At 37.4% G+C, this 24,769-nt stretch overlaps 1 protein-coding gene and 1 long non-coding RNA gene across 3 annotated transcripts in view; both read right to left on the reverse strand.

Moving 5' to 3' along the window:
- ssp3 (SCAPER domain-containing protein short spindle 3) overlaps positions 1-22,254 on the reverse strand; it is a 303,171-nt gene extending 280,917 nt beyond the window's left edge. For both annotated transcript variants that reach the window (XM_075295946.1, XM_075295947.1), the window contains exons 1-5: positions 22,011-22,254; positions 21,613-21,844; positions 16,799-20,648; positions 16,479-16,736; positions 16,286-16,409 (exon numbers count right to left, since the gene is read on the reverse strand). In XM_075295946.1, the coding sequence (XP_075152061.1) occupies positions 16,286-16,409; positions 16,479-16,736; positions 16,799-20,648; positions 21,613-21,715 (4,335 nt within the window). In that variant the 5' untranslated portion in view covers positions 21,716-21,844; positions 22,011-22,254. The remainder of the gene's footprint in view (positions 1-16,285; positions 16,410-16,478; positions 16,737-16,798; positions 20,649-21,612; positions 21,845-22,010) is intronic.
- A 1,041-nt stretch (positions 22,255-23,295) lies between these two features.
- Positions 23,296-23,804, reverse strand: LOC142223887 (uncharacterized). The gene is made up of 2 exons (XR_012718943.1): positions 23,567-23,804; positions 23,296-23,509 (listed from the first exon to the last, which is right to left on the reverse strand). It is a non-coding gene; the product is annotated as an uncharacterized LOC142223887 (long non-coding RNA).
- Between the last annotated feature and the right edge of the window lie 965 nt (positions 23,805-24,769).

The following is a 24,769-nucleotide window of genomic DNA, read 5'->3' on the forward strand; positions in this document are numbered from 1 at the left end:
AAAATTGGAATTATTTTTTCGGAATCCCGAAAAATCCCGGGATTCAAAATAAAATATCCCGGGATTCGGGATTAATCACATCCCGAAATTTCGAAACGAAACTCAATGTAAATTACACTTGAACCTCCCGAAAAAGGGTTCTCGATAGTCGGCTTTGCCTACATAATTTTTTTGTTACAAGCTTATCACTTGTCCTTTTTTGAACGTGTTTCCTCTTCATTGTATGATTAGACGTACAACTAATATCATAACTAAACTGATAACTTCAATTTCAAATTATAATGACCCAATAAAATTTTTCAATGGACTGAAATCAAATTGAAATTCACGGCTACTAAATAATTTTTCGAACAGTATTTTTTTCGAAGTTTTCTCCAATCATCATACAACACATTTTCAAAGATTCCAAATTTTTGGCGATTTGGAAGTAATTCGCGAACAATTTGAATATTCAAACTTCGGGGGTTCCACAAGGAAGTGTATTGGGTCCCCTGCTCTTTAATTTATTTATTAATGATGTTGCTTTATGTTTTAAAAATTCTGAATTCCTTTTATATGCAGATGATCTGAAAATATTTTCTAAAGTTGACTCGTTATCTGATGTTGCCAATTTGCAGTTCGATTTAGATAATTTTTATAAATGGTGTCAGATAAATAAGTTGGAATTGAATATTTCGAAATGTTCTCATATTTCCTTCCATAAAACACTCCACCCTATTCAGTGCTGTTTTAAATTTGGTGATAATGTTTTGACAAAGGTTGCCTGTATTCGGTATCTTGGATTTTGATTATATACTTCCAAAAGCTTATAAAATGCTTGGTTTTATTAAAAGAAATTGTGGTGATTTTTCAGACCCAAATACCTGGAAAATTGTGTACACAGCCTATGTTAGGTCCAGAGTGGAATATGCTTCAATTGTTTGGGATCCGCGTTCTAATAATCAAATAGCTCGTATAGAAAGAGTTCAACGAGTATTTGTTAAATATGCATTGAAATCTTTCCCAATGTGTTATCCTTCCAGTTATTTTTCTAATTGTTTGTTATTAGGTCTTCAAACTCTCGAAGATCGTCGGAAAGTTCAGTCGGCTCTTTTTATACCCTCCACCACAGTCGGCTCTTTTTATACCCTCCACCATAGGGGTATATTAACTTTGTCATTCCGTTTGTAACACATCGAAATATTGCTCTAAGCCCCTATAAAGTATATATATTCTGGGTCGTGGTGAAATTCTGAGTCGATCTGAGCATGTCCGTCCGTCCGTACGTCTGTTGAAATCACGCTAACTTCCGAACGAAACAAGCTATCGACTTGAAACTTGGCACAAGTAGTTGTTATTGATGTAGGTCGGATGGTATTGCAAATGGGCCATATCGGTCCACTTTTACGTATATCCCCCATATAAACGTACCCCCAAATTTGGCTTGCGAGGCCTATAAGAGAAGCAAATTTCTTCCGATCCGGCTGAAATTTGGTACATGATGTGAGTATATGGTCTCTAACAACCATGCAAAAATTGGTCCACATCGGTCCATAATTATATATAGCCCCCATATAAACCGATTCCCCGATTTGGCTTGCGAGGCCTCTAAGAGAAGCAAATTTCATCCGATCCGGCTGAAATTTGGTACATGGTGTTAGTATATGGTCTGTAACAACCATGCAAAAACTGGTGTTAGTATATGGTCTCTAACAACCATGCAAAAATTGGTCCATATCGGTCCACTTTTACGTATAGCCCCCATATAAACGGACCCCCAAATTTGGTTTGCGATTGCTCTAAAAGAAGCAAATTTCATCCGATCAGGCTGAAATTTGGTACATGGTGTTAGTATATGGTCTCTAACAACCATGCAAAAATTGGTCCACATCGGTCCATAATTATATATAGCCCCCATATAAACCGATCCCCAGATTTGGCTTGCGGAGCCTAAAAGAGAAGCAAATTTCATCCGATCCGGCTGAAATTGGGTACATGGTGTTAGTATATGGTCCCTAACAACCATGCAAAAATTGGTCCATATCGGTCCATAATTTTATATAGCCCCCAAATAAACCGATCCCCAGATTTGAACTCCGGAGCCACTTGGACGAGGTGGTGTTAATATATGGCCGCTAGTAACCATGCCAAAATTGGTCCATATCGGTCTATAGTTATATATAGCCATATCGGTTCATAATCATGCTTGTCACTCGAGCAAAAATAATCTAGCAAAATTTTATTTCTATAGAAAATTTTGTCTAAATTTTATTTCTATAGAAATTTTTGTCAACATTTTATTTCTATAGAAAATTTTGTCGAAATTTTATTCCTATAGAAAATTTTGTCAAATTTTTTTCCTATAGAAAATTATTTCTATAGAAAATTTTGTCGAAATTTTATTCCTATAGAAAATTTTGTCAAATTTTTTTCCTATAGAAAATTTTGTCAAATTTTTTTCCTATAGAAAATTTTGGCAAAATTTTATTTCTATAGAAAATGTTGTCAAAATTTTAATTCTATGGAAAATGTTGTCAAAATTTTAATTCTATAGAGAATGTCAAAATTTTAAATCTTTTGAAAATTTTGTAAAAATTTTATTTCTATAGAAAATTTTGTCACAATTTTATTTCTATAGAAAATTTTTTCAAAATTTTATTTCTATAGGAAATTTTGTCAAACTTAATTATATACGTATTTAATCGGCCATTTTAAGTATGGACTACGTGATATATATTACGGTATTAGTAAGTTTTAAGATACCTTGCCATCGGCAAAAGTTACCGCAACCCAAGTAATTCGATTGTGCACCCAGAGAAGGAATATGATCACCTCAACCATGTATCAAGAGCAAAATGTTATTTTTGAATGGTGACCATGTAACATGTTTGTCGCAAACATTTTATTTTCTCGGAGATTATGTGTGTGATTTCGGCAAGCATATTATTTTTGGCGAGAAAAGAACATTTTTGCCATAAACATGTTACATGGTCACCAGCCTTCAGTAGAAGTTTCTACGCAATCCATGGTGGAGGGTACATAAGCTTCGGCCTGGCCGAACTTACGGCCGTATATACTTGTTGTCTTTGATTTGATCAATAATGTCATTGATTGTCAGGATTTGTTATTACGTATGTTCCTCATAGATCTATGAGATATGTTGATATATTTGAAATTCCTCTACACCGTGTGAACTATGCTTCCCACAGTCCGCTGACGCGTGTGTTTTTTTTTACATAAATTCTATTAACTTAAAATTTCAAAAGAAATTTGGGAAGAACATAGAGTTCAGCATTTCGAAAAATGATTTTAAATTATATTTCGCTACTAAATTTAGTTAAAACATAATTTAGAAGATTATATATGTATTCATCATACACACAAAGAAAATTTCATTAAAAGTCAGCCAACGAAAAATGTTCATTGATATAACGAAACATTTTCATTAATACAATGAAAATATTCATTAATAGTACGAAACGTTACGTTGATTTGCAGAAAATTCGTTATATTAACGAAAAAATTCGTTGTATTAATGAATTTGTTTCATTGGCTGACTTTTAACAACACATTTCATTAATATAACGAAACTTTTTCTACTAGTGTAGTCTGCAAGGAATTTTTGTTCTAAAGACTGAAATAAATAAATAAATATGTATTGAAGGTGAGTCGTTACAGGTCAAGTTGAATTTATGTTGAACATAAATAAAATTTAGTCGGCTTGGGTCGGCTTCATTCTCTGGTCTCCAACAACTGCATTTTTCCCTTCAAAAAACAATATAGTTTCAACACGTGAAATTTTAAAAATGAACTAATTTAATTTCAGCTAATTTTTTAATTAAGTGGATTAATCACAACTATTAATGAGAGTAATTAATTTTTTATTGATGTTTGTTCTTGATGCTATCATTTAAATTAAAAATTAATTAGATCAATTAATTCCGCAATTGAAGACAAAAAATGTGTTTTTGTGTGTACTAGAGCTGTTTATGTATCAGAATTAGCTTTAATGTGTGGATAAATCTATGAATTTGTGTATTTTTTCAGTGTATAACCATATCAAAATCACTGATTCATCACATTAAATATGCAAGTTTTGTCTTCAAACAGGGTACACGAAGGTAGCATTTAATTTTTTTGTCCCCAATGTAATTCGAGTCAGTGTAGGCTCCACTTGAGAACAAATCGAGAATGGGCCACACACACACACACATGGGGTCTGCCTCAATTTAACTATCAGGAAAAACAGCTAAGCTTCTGTCACCCTTCGACAGATTGACGGTGATTATCTTGTAAGTGAAATACGCAAATTCCAAGTCATTTGTCCATTTTGAGGAATAAACAAAAAACTAGAGATTTTATGGCTCTCGAATAAAATCTGTTAAAGATTCATTGCTACAATAAATTTCACCGATGGTTGACTTGCTGTAAACAAATCAATCGGTAATACGGAACCCGTATAACTTTAGAATCATTTTCCTTGGAATTTTTTTCAACTGATTGAAGTAAACAAATCTGGTCGAGTGCTAAATACTCCATGTGAACACCACTCTAGAATGACCATTGTTGCTGGAGCAAATAACGCTCAAGTTTCATTTTTCTGCATAAAGATTTTGAACTTTTGTTTGTTTGTGGACATATCCTTCAAAGATTTCATTGACTCAAGTGCCAATGAAATCTTTGAAAGATATGTCTGCAACAAAACAAAAATTACATCGTAAATACTGTTACGAATTTGATATTTCTAGATTTAAGTTTATTTAAATTAGTTTCCGTTAATTTAAATTTCAAATTGTAACGATAAAATTACGTCATAACTTGTTAGTCATTTCTTTATTTTCTAGTACTTTCATCTTTTGTGTTCTTAGTTTTCCAATCGTTCATTGTAAAAGTAACACCTTTTGTTTTACTGTTATAATTATCGGTAATATGAACATAATCCCTTATGCCTGCACGACATCTACTGGATGGTAGAATGCACTAGCCAAGATGAGAATAAGCCTAAAAGTATGTGTGCCATATCACCTGTACAATAACGCCCCATAGAAAGTTCTAGATAGGGAGACAATGAACATAAGTCGATAAATATGTGAGATGTCACCCGTGCGACATCTACCAGGTAGTAGATTAATCTGGAAGGTTGTAGGCCAATTAGCGAGAACCTTCGAAATCGTCATATCTCGGTATATAAACCCCTAGCGGAGAGAGCAGTCAAGTCAGTCGTAAGCTAAAGTTTATACAGTACACATCTTAGAGCAAATAAGTGAAACCAATCAGTTAAACAAATAAATTGTAGATTGTCGTTATTTGAAAAGAACTGTGTTTTAATTATCGGGTAATTAAATACGCCTCAATATAAAAACGTAACAATATAAAGCATTTTTGCATACCTTTTATCGGGGAGCCTAACAAAATTAAATTAAAAAACATTCAGAATTTCTTTAATTCAGAATTAGGTTTTCTACACTAGGTTTACGACTTTTGCGACATACGTACTATACCGTCGTAAATGTATGTCGCAAAAGTCACAGTTTGCGACAGGCCAACCTTGGTGTATTGTTCGCAACAAGCAGTGCAGAAAATTATCATAATATCATTACCAATCGGATAACTTTAATTTGATTTTATAATGGATAATAGACCGCTGACGAGTAGACAATTTTATATCGGCTTAGTTGTCAAGCCGTTTCCGCCGGAGGAAAAAAATTTGTGTCAGCCGCCGCCGGCAAAAATGGGTCGCATTACAATTCCCATTCCTTAGCAAGAGTCATAAACAAAACCGTTTTTTTTCAAAGTTTTTCTCGTTTTTCGATTGATAATTGTTGATAAAAACGTGCTCGAGCTCTGTTTTTTTCAACAGTTATCATTTGGAAAAGTTGAAATATAGGTCGATATAATGAAAACATTCATTTTTCTCAAACTATTTTTCAAAATTGGTGGAAGGTATACCGCTTCAATCGATTTTTATAAAAACACGTATATTTTTGTTTTGTTAAAAAAAAATCTACAAAAAAATAATAGATCATTAAAAGATGGGCACAATTTTGTACCCACCACATAGGATTTTTCATTCCATTTGTTACGCATCGAAGGGAGAAATTCTAAGAAGAAAGAAAGTTTGTCTGTCTGCTGCAATCACTCTATATTGTCATGCAAGCAGGTCAAGTGCGAAGATGGACTACATCGGCCCATGTTTGATATAGCCCCCATATAAACCGATCCACCTATTTGACTTATTGAGCATGTAGACGTCCTACGTACTTTTATCCGAGTTATTTTAATTCCACAAGGGGTTGTACTAAATTTGGTATAAATCAGTCCATATTATGATATAGCCTCCATATAGAGCGGTCTCCCAATTTGACTTCTTGAAGGCATGGAAGCTGCAATTTTCATCCGATTAGCATGAATTTAAAATATTTGAGGTTCATATGCATCGTTTAATGTTTCGATATAGCTCTTTTATAGACCAATATCCCGATTTGACATCTTGGACCCATAGTAGCAGTAATATCCACCTGACATGCTCGCAATTTATGTTGTTATAAATCTTCAGAATTTAAATCTGGAATCATATGGAATATTTTTCATACGATTTTTCTAACTATTTCATAATAAAGATGTTTTAAATGAATGTAAGGATATTATAAAGTAATTCACGAATTTAACTCACAGGTTTTTATACCCTGCGCCACAGTGTGGAACAGGGTATTATAAGTTAGTGCATATGTTTGCAACACCCAGAAGGAGACGAGATAGACACATGGTGTCTTTGGCAAAAATGCTCAGGGTGGGCTCCTGAGTCGATATAGCCATGTCCGTCTGTCCGGGAACACATTTTGGTGTCTAGGTCGCAGGCTTAGTCCAATCGATTTCAAATTTGGCACAAGTATGTGTTTTGGCTCAGAATAGAACCCTATTGATTTTGGAAGAAATCGGTTCAGATTTAGATATAGCTCCCATATATATATTTCGCCCAATATGGACTTATATGACCCCAGAAGCCAGAGTTTTACCCCAATTTGGTTGAAATTTTGCACTAAGAGTACAATTAGTAGTGTAGTCAAGTGTGCCAAATTTTATTGAAATCGGTTCAGATTTAGATATAGCTCCCATATATATCGTTCGCCCGCTTTACACTCATATGACCACAGAGGCAAAGTTTTAACTCCCATTTAGTTGAAATTTTGCCCAGGGAGTAGAATTAGCATTGTAGCTATGCGTGCCAAAGTGAGCCTGATACATCGGGCTGTCACCTAACCTAACCTAACCCAAACTTCTAATACATATATATCGAGCGATAAATCATAAATAAACTTTTGCAAAGTTTCCTTAAAATTGCTTCAGATTTAAAATCTTTTGTTACTAACAGTGTGTTCCACCCTAGGTTAGGTGGCAGCCCGATGCATCAGGCTCACTTAGACTATTCAGTCCATTGTGATACCACATTGGTGAACTTCTCTCTTATCACTGAGTGCTGCCCGATTCCATGTTAAGCTCAATGACAAGGGACCTCCTTTTTATAGCCGAGTCCGAACGGCGTTCCACATTGCACTTAGAGAAGCTTTGAAACTCTCAGAAATGTCCCCAGCATTGCTGAGGTGGGATAATCCACCGCTAAAAAAACATTTGGTGTTCGGTCGAAGCAGGAATCGAACCCACGACCTCGTGTATGCAAGGCGGGCATGCTAACCATTGCACCACGGTGGCTTCCCGTGTTCCACTCTAGTGCATTAGCCGACTTAAATTTTGAGTCTATAGATTTTGTATAAATCTATCAAATTCTGCCCAGATCGAGTATTTAAATGTATGTATTTGGGACAAACCTTTATATATATCCCCCAACACATTTGACGGATGTGATGTGGTATCGAAAATTTAGATTTACAAAGTGGTGCAGGGTATAATGTAGTTGGCCCCGCCCGACTTTAGACTTTCCTTACTTGTTTAGTAAGCTTTCTAGTTTAATCATTGTATTAATTTGCGTTTAATGCTGCAATTCTAGCGTATATGCACATCCAAATTTGCATCGTCCCTAATGGACCAAATTCTGTTATAAACGGAACTATGCATTGTGAGGCCAAAGATTTGTTGTTTTTAAAATACGATTTTGTCCAAGAGTGGATAAACTTTTTAGTTGTTTTGTCCTTACAGTTAATTGATTTGACTTAAAAAGTGGTATCTTTACATGAAAAACAGTTTTGTTGGAGAACGATCAACTTGGCTTTAATAATTCTAAAAAACTCTTCAATGAGTTTGTCTTTAAATTTGTTGACTTTTGCGAGATACTAAAATAAGCAAAACAGCATTAAAAATAAGAGATGTCTTTTAATATTTTATTTTAAAGACGTTTTTACTTGCAGCATATCATAGTTTCTACTTGAAATCGTGTCTGAATTTGGAAATTTAAGTTATCGTTGAAACGTTTCTAAAGGGCTCGGATAGCACATGAACAAAATATCGACAAAAACCAAAAAAGTTCAAAGTCTTCCCCTAGTATCACTTCAATTCTCCAAAATCATTAACGGAACCGGACAAGCTATGATTCTCAGCGTAGAAAACTATGTGTTGGTGTCAAACATCATAAACAATCAGGCATACTTTGATTTTTAGCACTCTCTTTAATTCATAATAGATTCCACTGTCCACCTGGGTTGCTTAATGAGAACAGGAGGAAGAAGGATTTTTTTGTGTTTCACTAACATTGGTCAGTGAGTTTGGAATCCTATTTAAGAGACAAGAAAAAGCTCTTGTTTCCTCCACTATGTTTTATATGAACCAAAAACAATTCTTGTATGGACCTATTCGTTAGAAAAGTGTTGATTTACCTTATAAGTTCCTATTCAAGTAGTGTTCATCTTAGAGCATTGATCCATTAGAATCGTTGACAGAAGTATTTATTTTCGAGATTTGGATACCTGAGAAAATAAGTAGTTACAGCTACAAGCACAACCGTCGAACGGAACGGACGTGTTTTTCAATAGCGGATAAACTCATCGTAATAGGTACCTACTACGAATTTCAAGTGTGGTGGGATATTAAGCCACCATGCAGCGAAATTCCAAGTCATCCACTGGGTTGCTAACTTCAGGGCCCAGTGGACGGGTATCGACTGGAGTTATAAATCTGGGCAATGACCAAGAGTTAGGCCCAATTAGTCGACCTGTAGACGGGTCGACAGGTGGCGACACTCTGACAAGTCGAACTTTTTCTAAGGTAACGACATCAAAAGGAGGTAATCCCTCACGAAAGAGATTCAAGGAACGCAGAAATGCTTTGTTTATCCTAAAGAAGTTAGGATCAGTCGACCCAAGCACGCTGTCGGCTAAACAAAGCGATTCCTTAAAATGGGCTCAAGGAATTCTTGAGACTGGAAAAAGGGAACGATCGCCGGATGAGCTGCCATCCTCCAAAAGGGATCAAAGATCGTTTGCCTCAGTTGCTAAAGATAGCCTTGTGATGGCTATCATTAATAAAGGAGCATTGGACGGTATGGTTCCAAAGCAAAAATGGGGGGAAATTGAGAATGCTCTATCTGTCGTCTACTCACAGGTGCTGGAAAAGTTTCCCGGCCCAGATCCTCGACACCAAGAGGCTGGTTGGTATCAAGGACGATTTAATCTAGTCGCATTTGAGGACCAGAGGTCTATAGAATGTTTTAAAGCTGCTCTGATACTAATTGGTGAAGTTTGGGAAGGAGCTGCTCTAGAGTTAGTCGAGAAGAAAGACATACCGGCTAGACCTAGAGCACATGCCTGGATACCTGCAAACCCTTCTGACCCTGAATCTATTTTAAATAGACTGAAACGATGCAATCCAGATCTTCCAACAGCTGATTGGAAGGTTGGCCGTTTGGATGAAGTGGATGGACCAAGACGGCATGCAGTGTTTATATTGAACACTCAGTCTTTGCCACATCTGACAAAGTCCCAGGGCCGTGTATGTTATGGCTTTCATTATATCCAAATGAAGGTGTATAAAAACGATCAGCTAAAGGATTCAGAAATGGACAAGCCTCTGTCTGAATCAGAAGTAAGCGGATCCTCTTGCGAAGTCGAGGGAGATACCAAAGTTGAAGACATGGATAGATACCGTATGCGTGAGGAGGCTTCTATTGCCTCAGAACTCACCAAAGTCGAACCTATGGTTATTGCGAGAGTCACCGATATCTCTGAAGAGGACATTCTTGATGACTCGATCGAAGCGGCTGATGTGACGGTTGTTGAAAATCTCGATGGTCCTACGGATCCTCCAGATAAATCTTCATCATTGTAAGGCTGCATGTGCTGCCTTAAAAGTTCTCCTGATGAAAGGGGACATAGACATAGTTCTTATTCAAGAACCATATGTTTATAGAAACAAAATATGTGAATTAAGTACTCCGGGGTACAAACTATTGCAGTATACTGGTAATGATGTAATTCGAGCCTGTATAATTGCTAAAAACGAGCTTAACTTGTTTCTGCTTCCTTCAATGTGCAATGCAGACACTGTCGTTGCCAATTTAGAAATAGCCAAATGCAAATATTGGGTATCTTCGGTCTATATGGGACATGACAGGGAGATGCCTCCATGTGCCGTTAAGACCTTAGTTGAGGAGTCACTGAAAACAAAGACGAAACTCATTATGGGATGCGATGCGAATGCGCATCATAGTATATGGGGAAGTAGTGATACTAATGCAAGGGGAGAGTCGCTAATAGAGTTTATTTTGCGTACTAATCTGGTAGTTTGCAACAAGGGAGATGCCCCAACCTTTGTCACTAAAAACAGGCAAGAGGTTTTGGACATCACCTTGGCCTCGCAAGAACTGAATGAAATGATATCTGAGTGGCATGTTTTAAGTGAACACAGCTTCTCAGATCATCGCTACATCAGTTTCAAATTTGATGTTCATATCACCAAGACCATATTTTCGCCAAATGTTAGGAAAGCTGACTGGAATAGGTATAGGGAATCGTTCAATATGATGATACCGGAAATAACAGAGACAAATATGAGAAATGTGCAAGATATCGAACACGCAGTGGAGCGGATTACTAAGGCCTTCAACATCTCACTGAAAGCTGCATGCCCTAGAGGAAAGCCAAGGGGGAAACATCGACCACCATGGTGGTCTACGGAATTAAGTAATATGAGGAAATCCTGCAGGAAGCTCTTTAACAAGGCAAAGTCCACCAGAGCCCCTGAGGACTGGGATGCTTACAAGAGGAATCTGAGAGGATACAAGCGAGAACTGAGAAAGGCTCAGCATAACTCTTGGAATGACTACTGCAGCAGTATTGAGAATACGTCCGAGGCTTCCAGACTACGGAAGGTTCTAGCATCCACCAACTCCGCTCCAGGTTTCATTAAAACATCGGAGGGAAATTGGACAACGTCCAGTGAGGAGACGCTGGAGGTACTATTGGACACACATTTTCCTGGAAATCAGACGGTTGAACCATGTACTGGCGGTGCCACAGTTGCTCAGCGGTCGTTTCCTGTCGAGGAAATTGTATCGGAAACTAGAATAAGATGGGCGCTAAATAGCTTTGGACCATTCAAATCCCCCGGACCTGATGGAATTACTCCGGCGGAGTTACAAGCTGTAACTGACAAAATTATCCCCTGGTTGTCAGTGATATATAAAGGATGTATCAACTTATCATATATCCCAGGAAAGTGGAGGGAAACAAAAGTCGTTTTCATACCTAAAGCGGGAAAAGCCTCTCACTCGAGGGCGAAGGATTTCCGACCAATCAGCTTATCCTCATTCCTACTTAAGACTCTGGAGAGGATGATAGATATTTATCTTAGAACTAGCATCGATTCAAGGTTGTTCTCGAAAGGACAGCATGCATACTCGAAGGGCAGGTCTACTGAGACCGCACTACATGAACTAGTTAGCTTTATTGAAAGCTCACTATCTGTCAAAGAATACACAATCGTGGCGTTTCTAGACATCGAAGGGGCGTTCAATAATGTCCATCCGAGCTCGATATTAAATGGACTGACAACTCTGAATGTTGATCCATGTATACTCAGGCTGTTAGACGAACTGCTAATGAAGAGACGTATTTCAGCCACACTAGGTCAAGCAAACATACAAAGGTATGTGAACAGAGGCACTCCCCAAGGAGGAGTTATATCACCTCTTCTTTGGAATGTTGCTATAAATAGCCTTCTGGTTACTCTAGAAAAAGAAAGGATAAAAGTGGTGGCATACGCAGATGATGTGGCTCTGGCAGTCAGGGGAAAATTCCCATCCACAATCAGAGATATTATTCAGAGGGCCCTCCGGATGACTGAGAAATGGGCGAAAGACAATGGTCTTGGGGTAAATCCTGCAAAGACAGAATTAGTCATGTACTGCAACGATCGCAAAACTCCCACGGTTAGGCCTATTTCCTTAGGGGGTATTGAAATTCCCTTTGGTGAATGTGCAAAATACCTTGGCGTTATTTTGGACAGGAAGCTGAACTTTAAGCTTAATATTGAAGAAAGGGCGAGAAAGGCAACTGTAGCTTTGTACTCGTGCAAAAAGGCAATAGGAAAAAAGTGGGGACTGAAACCAAAAATTGTGCATTGGCTATACACGGCAGTGGTTAGACCTATAATGCTATATGGTGTTGTAGTCTGGTGGCCGGCACTTCAGAAACCGACTTGTTTAGATAAAGTTCAGCGTATGGCGTGTTTGTGTATTTCAGGCGCATTCAGCAAGACAGGAACAAATTCCCTTAATGTCGTGCTGCATCTATTGCCTTTAGACATTTTGGCCAAACAGTCAGCTGCAACAACGGCTGTGCGGTTGCGCGAACTATCGCTGTGGTCGGAAAAAGGTTACGGTCACAGTTCTGTCCTCAAAACAATGCCAGATGTGCCTAACGTAGTGGATTACACTTTGGCGAGTCCACTTTTCGACAAAAAGTTTGAGACTCTAATTCCCAACAGTGAGGCGTGGTGCACACAGACCCCGGGGAATAAAGAATATATAGATTTCTACACTGATGGCTCCAAATTGGATGGACAAGTGGGGTTCGGAGTATATTCTAATGATCTGGAACTTCGAATAGCGAAAAGATTACCTAATCACTATAGTGTTTTTCAGGCTGAAATATTAGCAATAAGAGAGGTGGCGAATTGGCTGAGAAGTAATGTTCCAAAAAATGTGGGCATTAATATATACTCAGACAGTCAACCTGCAATAAAATCCTTGGACTCTGTGTTCCTCAACTCGAAAACGGCCATCGACTGCCGCAAATCTCTCAATGAGATGGCTGAGCAGTACAATATTCACCTAATATGGGTGCCTGGCCATAGGAACATACCGGGGAACTGCGAAGCGGATGAGTTGGCAAGGCTAGGGACTACCTTACATATTCCAGGGGAACTAGAATTTGTTGGTATGCCCCTAGCTACCTGCAAGCTCATGCTGCGTGAGAAGGCTGTTATGATGGCAAATGTTCGATGGGAGAATTGCAAGGGTTGTAACGACACCAAGCAAATATGGCCCCATTTCAACTTAAACCGCACACTAGATATGCTAATGTTCTCGAGACGTCAGATATCACTCCTGATATCTGCTATAACGGGTCGCTGCCTGATAGGCGATTTTGCAAAAACTATTGGCGCGAAGTATAATGACTATTGTATGAGCTGTCATGATGCGGAGGAAAAAGAATCAATTAAACACCTCTTGTGTGAGTGTCCTGCATTTTGTGTAAAGCGCAAGCAACTTTGAGGAGCATATAGCTTCAGATTACTGGCGGATCTGGAAAACGTTAACTTAAGCAGTCTGCTACTGTTTTTGGAACAATCTGGTTGGTTCAACAAAGAAAAATAATCAAGAAGGTTCAGCGGTTAAAACTAGAAGTGCCCATATGTAATAGGTACTTTTAGTTAATGTGGTATCACAATGGACTGAATAGTCTAAGTGAGCCTGAATCTTAATCGGGCTGCCACTTTAACCTAACCTAACCTAAGTAGTTATTTTTCAAACAACGAATAAATGATTACATATAAGATGGTCATATGCTCTTTATACACTACTTATTTCATGGCCCAAGGTATACCTGGAGTACTTTCCCCCTAGGACATTACTAAGTGGTCCCAGTCAGAAATTTACGATAGTTATAAATATTGAGCGTTGTAACAGCGTTGGAACCCAACGTTGAAACAACGCTTGCTAAACAAATTAATTGACGGTTTTTAAATAGTAAATTTTCCATAAAATTATCGTTGAAAATGCATGTTCCATCAATGTCCAATGGTTTTTAATGAGTAATGGAGGTATTATTGTTGATAGGAATTGATTTATAATAGGATAATATCCCTTTATCATATAAAGTGAATATGTACATTAACAATGAACAACAATTTGGGTAATTTTGCAAATGAGTAGAAAGTTTTAACTAAACTAAACGCTGACATCACGCAAAACCCAAATATAAGTACTTATTTATCGACTAATTGAAGAAATTTTGTTAGACATAATTACTTTTTTTCACATGTTAAGGTGAGTATTAACTTCGAGTTTAGCCGCTTAAAGTGAAAACTAAATCAGTAAGAAAAATGCACAAAATCATACATATTTGTTGCAAATTTTATTATAACTTGATGGGGAAAAGCCCAAAGCAAATTTTCACAAAGTTTGTATTCCTTAAAATGGATTATTAAAGAAAAGTAATCGTGAAAAAATGACGTTTTAATCGCCTAAACTCGAACTTAATACCCACCTTTAAAGAAAATTTCATTGTTTGAAGGAAAAAATTGGAGTTCAGTATTGCAAGAATGTTCTTTTGGTGCATTTGGGGTAAAATGTACAAATCTTTTGGCGCATTTGGGTAAAATGTACAAATCTTAAGAAATTCTGATGTGTTTTGTGTGAAATACGCACATTTGTGTATAACTTTTTCCCTTTGTTAAGTTAATTTTAGTGTCGTAGAGGATTCTCTTTTTAATGTACCTTAAAACTTTTCCAAGAGTGAATTTTGAACTATTACCTATAGGAAATAATAAAGACATATGACTAGCCCCTAAAATCACAAATTTTTCACGATTACTTTTCTTTAATAATACATTTTAAGGAATACAAACTTTATGAAAATTTGCTTTGGGCTATTCCCCATCAAGATATAAAGAAATCTGCAACAAATATGTATACTTTTATGCCTTTTTTACTGATTTAGTTTTCACTTTAGCGATTTTTGACCATATTAAAATAATTTTTTTACCAATTATAAATGTCAATCTTAATCTTAGTTATGTATTTTTCCTATTAACGGCCATTTTCATGTAGCTCCGTTAGGCTTTAACTGCCAATTAACAGAAAGTAAATTGCAAATATCTTCTCTCCAGTTAACTTTAAGTGAAAAATTTTCGTCAGTTGTGTTCCTAACTGGCTATAGAATATATATGCAAGATGACAATTTCGTCCATAATATGGTTCAAAAGTTGGTTAGTTAACGGAACACTAACGGAGCTTTATGAAAATGGGGGTAATTGTTAATTGTTAAGTTTTCTGATGTTTCTTTGTAAAGTGTAAAATACTAATTTTGTTTTGTTTCAATAGCGGTTTTAACGTACTGTAAAATTATAATTCTAACCCTCCTAAAGCATTCTAGAAACAATTGGAAAGACGTATGAAATATTGTTTTTCAGTGCTTTTTAATGGTTGTAAAAACCATCGATACACCGTATAACGATGTTATCATTTTGGGGTTGTCAAAGCGTTCGTTAAACCATCGGAAAAGCGTATAAAATATTGTTTTCATGACGCTTTGAAAACGTTGTTAAATACAATCGATACACCGTGGAATGATGTTATCATTTTGGGGTTGTAACAACGCTTTTTCCCACCGTGTATCAACCGTTCACAACGCTTTTCCGATGGTTTTTTTCTGACTGGGGTTATTTGTTTTACAAGATTACCGGGAAATGCGTTTTTGCTGGACATATGTACTTTGCACCTATTTGGAAGTGTTTTCATTGCACTAAATGGACAATTTTACATTGCAAATACAAAAATCTAAAGCCGGTTGTTGAGGTTTTAAAAACACCGGTACTGTCGGCGCAAAAATGGTTTTTCCATCAAAATCAATAGTCTGTGTAAGAAGATAAAATTGTCGGTCGTTTTCTATCGCTCTATCCTTAGCTATCTGATTTCAGACTATATTTTTGCCCACTTAGCGAAGAGGTTTCTTCTTCCAATGACACATGAGTGTATTTCTCTCCTTTGTATTTATACGATGATATAAATTTGAAGACGTAATAAACTATTCCGCTTTCTCTTCGACTTTCTTCTATTATCTGTTGAACCACTTACCTGTAAACTTTGGAATAGAGCATCAAATAATCCAACTATAGAATTTCCCAACAAAGCATGACGGGCAATTTGTGGACAAAGGGTGCAAGCATTACGATATAACTGCACAGCAATTACTACAGCTCTGGAAAACGGGGAAAGGAATGCTAATGAGAATCCATTTATGATGCAAGAAATATAAATGTGGACTTACTTTTTGGTTACTTCAGAATCCTGTTGCATACCGGGCGTAATTACTTGCGATGTGATAATTCCTAGACCATCCAAAAGTAGAAAGCATTGAAAATCGAACACTTGGGCTTTGGCCATAATGCGTAGCAAATGACCAAGGGCACGCTCAAGTCCCTGCGAACCACCACCTTTATTGACCAAATTGAGATATTTTGGTACCTGCGACTCACGCTTCATGTGCAGAGGTACCGGTTGAAGTTCCTTTAAATATTCTTCGGCTCTGAAATTGATTGAAAATTGATCTTAGTATGTGGTGAAATTGCCATAGCTCTGACTACATACGCTTGTGACATTCTCTGTTTCAGTTTCTTCATTTTCTTTTTGTAGCCACGTGTATGTTCTCGACTACCAACGTCCGACACGGTCGATGATAGATCACCATCTTCAACTTTTTCATCGATATCAGATCTTACGATTCCATTTTCCTCCACATTTCTTGATGGTATGGTAAGTTCTAGAGCCCTTTGACGTATGTGCTCGATATTTTCCTCATGTCTTCTTGCCGATTCCTTTTGTTTTTGTAAAATTTTCCTCTGTAACTCTTCGGTTGTCTGTTGCTGGTGAACTTGTAAAGCCAATAGTCTCTCCTCGCGATCTCTTGCCTTTTCACGGGCCAAGGCTTGGCGTTGTTTTTCCTTCTGCTCCTGCATTTTACCTATCCGTTGTTCACGTTCCAATCGAGACTCATTCATTTTTTCCAATTTACGTTGACGTGCCTGTTCCAATTCCTGGCGGCGCCTTTCCACTGCCGCCTCTTTAGCTGCCTTCTCTTCTAGTCGTTTTTGTCGTTCCTGTTCCAAGTCTTGTAAGCGTCCCTCGGTCTCCTTGGAGGATTCTATTAAGTCTAAACGTTTATTTTGTGCTTCAATATTCTTAATAAAGTTAATCTCTTTGAGTTTCTTCTCCTCATCGTGAGCCTTTTCGATAATTTGCCTTAGATAGTGTTCACGATTTTCAGCTGCTCTTTGTAGGCGACCTTCCATTTTGACACGTTTATCTTCGATTAGCTGCCTCTTTGCTGCCTTTACATCCTCTACACGAGCCAAGAGCTGTTGGATTTTTATTGCCTTTTCTTTGTTTAAAAGTTCTCGCTTTTGTTGGGCCCTGGCCTGTTTAGCTTGGTACTTCTTCAGGGTTTCCTGAAGAGATCGTCGCCTTGAGGGAGAGGAAAGTTTCTGATGAAGTTCTTGGGCACGACCGGGATGACGCGAAACATATGCTTGGAGAGTGGCCAGTGCTTCTTCTCTTTCACCCCAAGACATTTCCGACAATAATGCCTGGTATCGAGTCTCCAAACTGAGACTGGGATCATCTTCAAGTTCGTTGATGGGAACAAACACAACTGATGTATCCAAATTGAAATCATCGCGATCTTCTTCTTCATCCCGATCGTTTCCCAGCATACCTACTTCACAATCAGTTTCATCTGTCTCAGTATCAACGTCGATCTCGGTGCTCTCAAGTTCCCTGATTTGCCGTTCGAGTGATTCCTGTTCTTCAACCAGCAAACGTTGGTGCTCATCACATTCATCATTTTCGTCACAACTCGAAAGTGTGCCAGGTCCATTGGAAACCTGCGAGTTGGTCAATGAAATATCCACACGATTTGATATGCTCTTGTAAAGATCCCCAATGGTTTTGGAGAAATCTCGATTGGTTTGAATTTTTATATCAATTTTATCACCTCCTCCCCCACTAGAAGACATTTCGGAGGACAACATATCAGTGGGTGACAACGAATTCTGGGCCTCCACTATAGTTTCGGCAGAAGAATTGATATCTGAACCATCACCCGATCCAAGATGATGATGATTTAAGATCTCCGATGATTTCGTTGTACCAATCGTGATATTATTCTGCTTCCTCAGGGCCAACTTTTCGCTGCGCATATACTCCTTGTGAAGAGAAGTCATTTTAAGGCCAGTCAAATCTGATTTTTGTCTCTTTATAATAGTCTGCCGAGTGGGTATGTTGACCACCGGACCATTTTTCGCCGACAATGGAGGTGTTTCTTTGGTCACTTGTGACACGTTTTTCTTCTGAGATGGCAGAGAATTGACTTTGGCTTTGGCATTTTTAATTTCTGGTCGAATGGAATGTTGTGTACTTTTGCCATTTTTCTCCGCCACTTTATCATTTTTAGTCGCTTTGGCAATCTTGCCCACTCCGTTTGGTGGACTTTGTTTAGTTTTTCCAGTTTCTTGCAGGGGATTGTTAGTTGAGACGTTGTCAATCACTTCATCGTCGCTTTGTTTCTCGTCTAGGAGAGCCAGAGTGGGTAGACTAGCATAACCAGTTGGTTGGTTGAACCGCGATGACCAATGCATACTAGAACGACGGCGATTCTTAACCGTGAGCCAACCATCATTGCTGTCATTATTACTTGGCAATTGTTTTGGTTCCGATCTTCGATCTTCAACACCAGTTGGGTGAGTATTATGGTGATTATTAATACTATTTCGGGATGAGGAAATTTTCTCGTTACTAGCCTTTAATGTTGAGGTAGAACTGCCGATATCATCTTTCGATGCTCGATGGGATAGTTGTGAACCTACGAGCGACGATTTTGAAAGATTTGTGGTATTTCTTTTTAGGAGATTTGAAACTGGTTTTTGAGGTCCATTGTTGGTACCGTTAGAATTGTTGTTCATTTCAATCATGGTACGAGAACGTGCCGACAGTCTGGAGGCAACATTGTTTGGAGGGCCATATACATCTGGTTTGCCTCCATTATTATTTGGTCGAGGTGCCATTGTAACTCTATTGTTTTTCGATGTTGTTTTTGTTGCCACATATCCTGGTTTGCTGTTCAATGTACTACCAGATCCAGGCATGGTAGATGTACGTTTCAAAGCTTGATTTGCTGGGGTTTTCGAAGGAATTGCCTTTCCCACGTTAGCTGCTCGAAGAGTTGATGATTTTGTGTTTGAAATAGATTTTACTGGTGGTTGGCTATTGACACTGGATGAGTTCGAAGGAACTGCTGGTCTATTTAATACACTGGAGTATTTTAGAGGACTACTTTGCACCGCTGGTGTTTGGAAAGCAGCAGGTTTTCTTGCAGCAGGATCACCAGTTTTGGATGTTTTATCATCCACAGGAGTATCACCAATTTTCTTCAAAAGTGTCTCAGGAGGTGTGGGATCTTTTGAGGTATTTGAAGCTAAAAATTCATTTTCCATGCATTCAAGTTTACGAATTGTCATTTCTACAGCAGTCGGTTCTTTTTCCAAAACTTGAGAATCCTCTTTTTGTTTTAATTCAGCTTCATCTTGTTGCCGTTTCTTGTTCTCCTCTTCTGCGTGGCGTTTCTCTTCCTCTTGTAGTTTTTGTTGTCTTATTCGTTCTTCTTCAGCATCTCTTTCTTCTTGTTCCCTTTGCATTTTCTCTCTAATGCCAGCCAACGTTAAATGATCATCTTCCAAATCAGTTTGAGCATATTGGTGGCTTCGATTTTCCAAAATCATGGGTGAAGCTTCTTCAGGTTCAACTGGTGGAGGTGGTGGCGGTGGCGTTGATTGTTGTTGTTCATCAAAATCTTTTGGAGTTTCATTAATTAGCCGTTTTGAAGAGGCGAAAAGTTCCCGCACGTTCACGCGAACACCTTTGCGTGGTGAAAGACCATCCAGACAAGGAGAACTTTTCCCCGAATTATATGGATACGGACAGGGACTTGATTTGCCCGAGACTGTAGGACTCGAAAGACTTTTGGCCCTAACACGGGGTACAGGATTACTTTTACGAATTTCCCATGCCAGCGAATTAGGTCTTTGTTGTAATGGTCTCGATTCATAATCCCAAGAGACCTTGAACCATTCTCCCAGAGCTTTAAAGTCACGCACATAATTCTCTAGCACCAATATAGCCTCCTGACACGATGAGATATTCTCATAGCATTCCACAGTTTGATAAATTTCATTGACAGCCCTTTGCAAATTTCCGAAAAGTAGGGCCCAGTAGCGTGCCTGTAACTCTGATTTCTTGTCTCTACCCGTTGAGGCACTGCGCACACGAGGTCCAGTTGATTGTTTACTTACAGCTCGAGAAGGAGAATGAGATTTCTTGGGTGTTTGCAGAGAGAATGGCAGTAATGCATTTGGTGATTTGGGTGGCTTCCGATGAGGCAGGTTTTCTGAAATATTAAATTAATACACATCAGAATGTGGACACCAAATTTACATTCTTAAATTGAATATGATTGTAATTGACTCCTCCAATATGGAGAAAATATTCTCAATTATAGCAATAGCGGGATATACCTATGATATATGTGACAGATTTGCTGAGGTTTTCCTCTAGGTAAATAGTGCCACGAATGTTGAAAGTCGACATTACGATCAATTAACTTTTTGTAAAAAAAATCGATGTCAACTAACCGATTTTTATGTTGAATGTTTAATTAAATATCCTAATCAAACCTTAATAATATTCGACTAATCAAATTTTTATAGAGCACGTCAAGAATCGACTTTTCAAGAAGGGCAAATTTCAAAGAAAACTTTGTTGAAAAAGTAGCAAAAGTAGGCCAAAAGCTCTCAATACAATGCCTAGTGTAGTAGGCTAGGAAATATTATGGCATACATAATACTCAGGCAATAATATGCTTGGACACCTTAACCAAAATCGTTAATAGGCTTCCTTCTGTCTATATTTAACTAATAGGGAGTCGGTCATAGAAATACATCAGGCAGTTGCCAAGACTAGGTGCCACCTTACATATTTCTTGGGATCTAGAATCTAGCAAAATGCAAGCTCATCATCGATGGAAATTCGGCAATGTTTTGGAAGATACAAATAATTGTGTTAATGCATACAAAAGATTATTATTGATATGGTCACCACGATTGCGACAAAAGTAAAAAAATAATGTACCGAATTTTTAAGATAATTAACCCAAAAGTCGAATATACAATAATGGAGATGGTTCGTTCCACCTTGGATTTGTCTATAGATCATCGTAAAATATGTTTGTTGTTGATATTGGAGAAAATGAATTGAATATATGTTTCGTTCATAATTTTGGAGACACCTTACATTTACCATTTAATTGTTTTTTTTTTTTTTTTTTTTTTTTAATAATCTCATTTGCAACTTACTGTCATAGTTTGAGGACAAATTTACTGCTTTGTCAGATATTTGATAGGCCACTAAATTTTTCGCATCTCTTCCTTCACGGTCCAAGACTTCTTTCACTTCCATTATAAGCTTGTAATAGTAATTAGACGCTCCAAATGCAATTTTAGCACCGTTGTTGTCTATTTCGTGTATTAGTCACAAACACCCACTCTTTAACACTTGACCCCCAGCACAATTCACCACCGGCAGCACCTGTAAACAAAATCACATATAAGCCCTTAAAATTCACGTAATCAAGAGTTATTAGTATTTTAGTATTCCTAGAAAACACTGAAATCATTTATGGATATAGGTCAGATCAAGGGAGAATTCCCCTGAAACATGTGTTCATTGTTAATATTTAAATCAGGAGTCACACCTTGTTGGGTCTTGTTTGTTGTCTGACTTCTTTTCTGCGTTGTTGTTGTTCTTTCTGATTGGATATTCCTTTCTTTAGAATGCGGAAATTTTGGACATCTGAATGTAAAGCTTGAAGCTGTTGGTATTCTGATTTTTTAGCACAAGCAGCTCAACTCCTCATATGCAGTCGATTCCCACAAATGTCCACATTTTTTCTTCTATAAATTGTAATTTGTTATTGACCGAGATGTTCAGAATTACTTCGCCAGCTGTATCACAAAACAGTGTTGTAAAGCGTACAACCGCCAACATATGACTCTTGAGAATACTCCATACTCCTAAAAGATGGCGCCAAAGGCCGATACTATATTCGCTTTTCGAGTTGAAAATCATTTTATTTTGGCGATTACTTTTTCTAAAACAATCAAAATTATAACCCTGCCAACATTTTTTGAATTTGGGGGTGCTTCTGAGAATCCCCACTACGTCGAAAACAGTCTTATAGGTCATACACATTAGGCTCAAAATCTACTGAAAGTAGATTTGAAATCCCTTTTTTATAAGGCAAATGACATTTGAAATCTGGGTAAAGTGGATTTTGGAAGTGTAATACCTCATTCACATTACACTTCCAAAATCCACTTTACCCAGATTTCAAATGTCATTTGCCTTATAAAAAAGGGATTTCAAATCTACTTTCAGTAGATTTTGAGCCTAATGTGTATGACCTATAATGTGAATGAGGTATTATACGATATCCAAAACTCCTCGGAAAAGCGCCGTCACTATTGAGAAGTTGTACAAAAAAAGTATCGCATGAGTGCAATTATTAGGTGCCCTTCTGGATAAATTTAGAAGGACGCCAATAAGAGCCCCTTCAAACAATCAGAGAAAGTGAATTTTAAGATAGTTGTAACAGAATCATTGTGGTCAAGTAAAATACGATTGTTTAGATGTTTATTAATTTGAACAAAACTATAAATTATTCCTGGTATAACATTTATACGAATAAAAATACATTGAACATTATGCCTTAAAATAGGAATTATCCCTGCCAACATTTTTTGAATTTGGGGACTCTTTTGAGAATCCCCACTACGTCGAAAACAATCATATACGACATCAAAAACTCGTCGGAAAAGCGCCGTCACTATTGAGAAGTTGTACCACGCCAAGTTACTACAAAAATGTTTCGCATGAGTGCAATTATTAGGTGCCTTTATAGATCAATTTAGAACGACGCCAATAAGGGACCCTCCAAACAATCAGAAAAAGTGCATTTTAAGATAGTTGTAAAAGAATCATTGTGGTCGAGTAAAACACGTTTGTTTAGATATTTATTAATTTGATTAAACATTTACAAATTCTTCAAAATATAACATTTATACCACTATCACATTACATTTAACATAATTTTTGGCATTAATGATGATGTTGAGTTACAAGTAGCGAGTTACATGTTGCTGCGTCTATCAACCAGTGTTTTTATTCCATGGAGGCAGCGTGTCTGTAAAATATCTGAAAAACAATCACTTTATTCCATTTGGAAAATCACCAAATTGTTCACCAATATACCTTTCACAATTTTAAGCGTATAATCTATGTTTTCAGAACTTTATTTTCGTTTTTATTTAATTAAAATATAACAAGCTGGTTGCGCTTGGCGTTTCACAAAAAAATGGCTTTTTTAACAGTAGGGATGGCAAATTACTTGCATGTACTTTTTGATGTACCTTTTCATGATGGTTGAAGTGACATTTACGAGTCTGTGGTAACGATGAGGTTGAAATGGAACTTTGAAATGCTGGCAGGGATGTTGATTTATAAGTTGCAATTCTGCTATATTCTATCTATCAGCGTTTTCAGTGTTGTTTCTTGATGGTGGCTGCGTGTCTGGGTAAATATCTGAAAAACTATCATTTAACTCCATTTGGAAATTCGCAAATTGTTCACCAATATACCTTTCACACGTAACCACTATGGTTCAGCACATCATTTTTGTTTTTATTTAAATAAATTATAATGAGCTAGTTGCGCTTGAAATGGCTCTTTTAACAATAGTAAGGGCAAAATACGTTCATGTACCGAAAAACCCCGGGAATCAAAACAAAAAGCCCCGGGATTCGGAATTAATCCCGTCCCAAAAATCCATGGATTTCGGATGACAGCCCTAGTACCTGATCCGCAACTACAATTGGAAGTTAAAAAAAAACAGGATTCGTTTTTTTCCTTAATGTTTTAGAAGCTGAAATTTTGAATGTGCAAATAATTGCTATATGCTGTTTGCATACAGCAATGTTATGGTGTTTTCTTTTCTGAAAAACGTGCTTTGCCTTCATTTTGTCTGTACAGAATGCGCATTTTTAAAATGTTACCAGCAACCTAAAAAAATGCTATCATTTCAGCGGGCAGAAAAGAATTCAAAGAATGAAACATGGCAATTGCAGCACTCTCGTTTGTTGGCAGTGCTGTAAATGCCCGTAATTTGCCTCTATGCGTGGCGCTATTTTCACAACAGAATTCGAAGCCTTTTCGCACTTTTGCCAGTTTTTTTTAGAAAAGAACCTAAAAAGTACATTTTCCGGGCAAAATGCAAAAAAAGTGTGCATTTTAACAAGAAAAGAAAACGCCATTACTCTAAAGCGGACCTTAGACGGTCGGATAAACACTCCGACAGAGGTTCGTCTATTTGTTGTGTGTTCGTTCAAGTTTTGCCCTTACACTGCACGAACAAATGTGATGACAACATTAAAAAATAAGAAGAAGCATAAACAAACA

Source organism: Haematobia irritans, chromosome 2 (genome assembly GCF_050003625.1).
Source record: "Haematobia irritans isolate KBUSLIRL chromosome 2, ASM5000362v1, whole genome shotgun sequence".
Taxonomy (NCBI): domain Eukaryota; kingdom Metazoa; phylum Arthropoda; class Insecta; order Diptera; family Muscidae; genus Haematobia; species Haematobia irritans.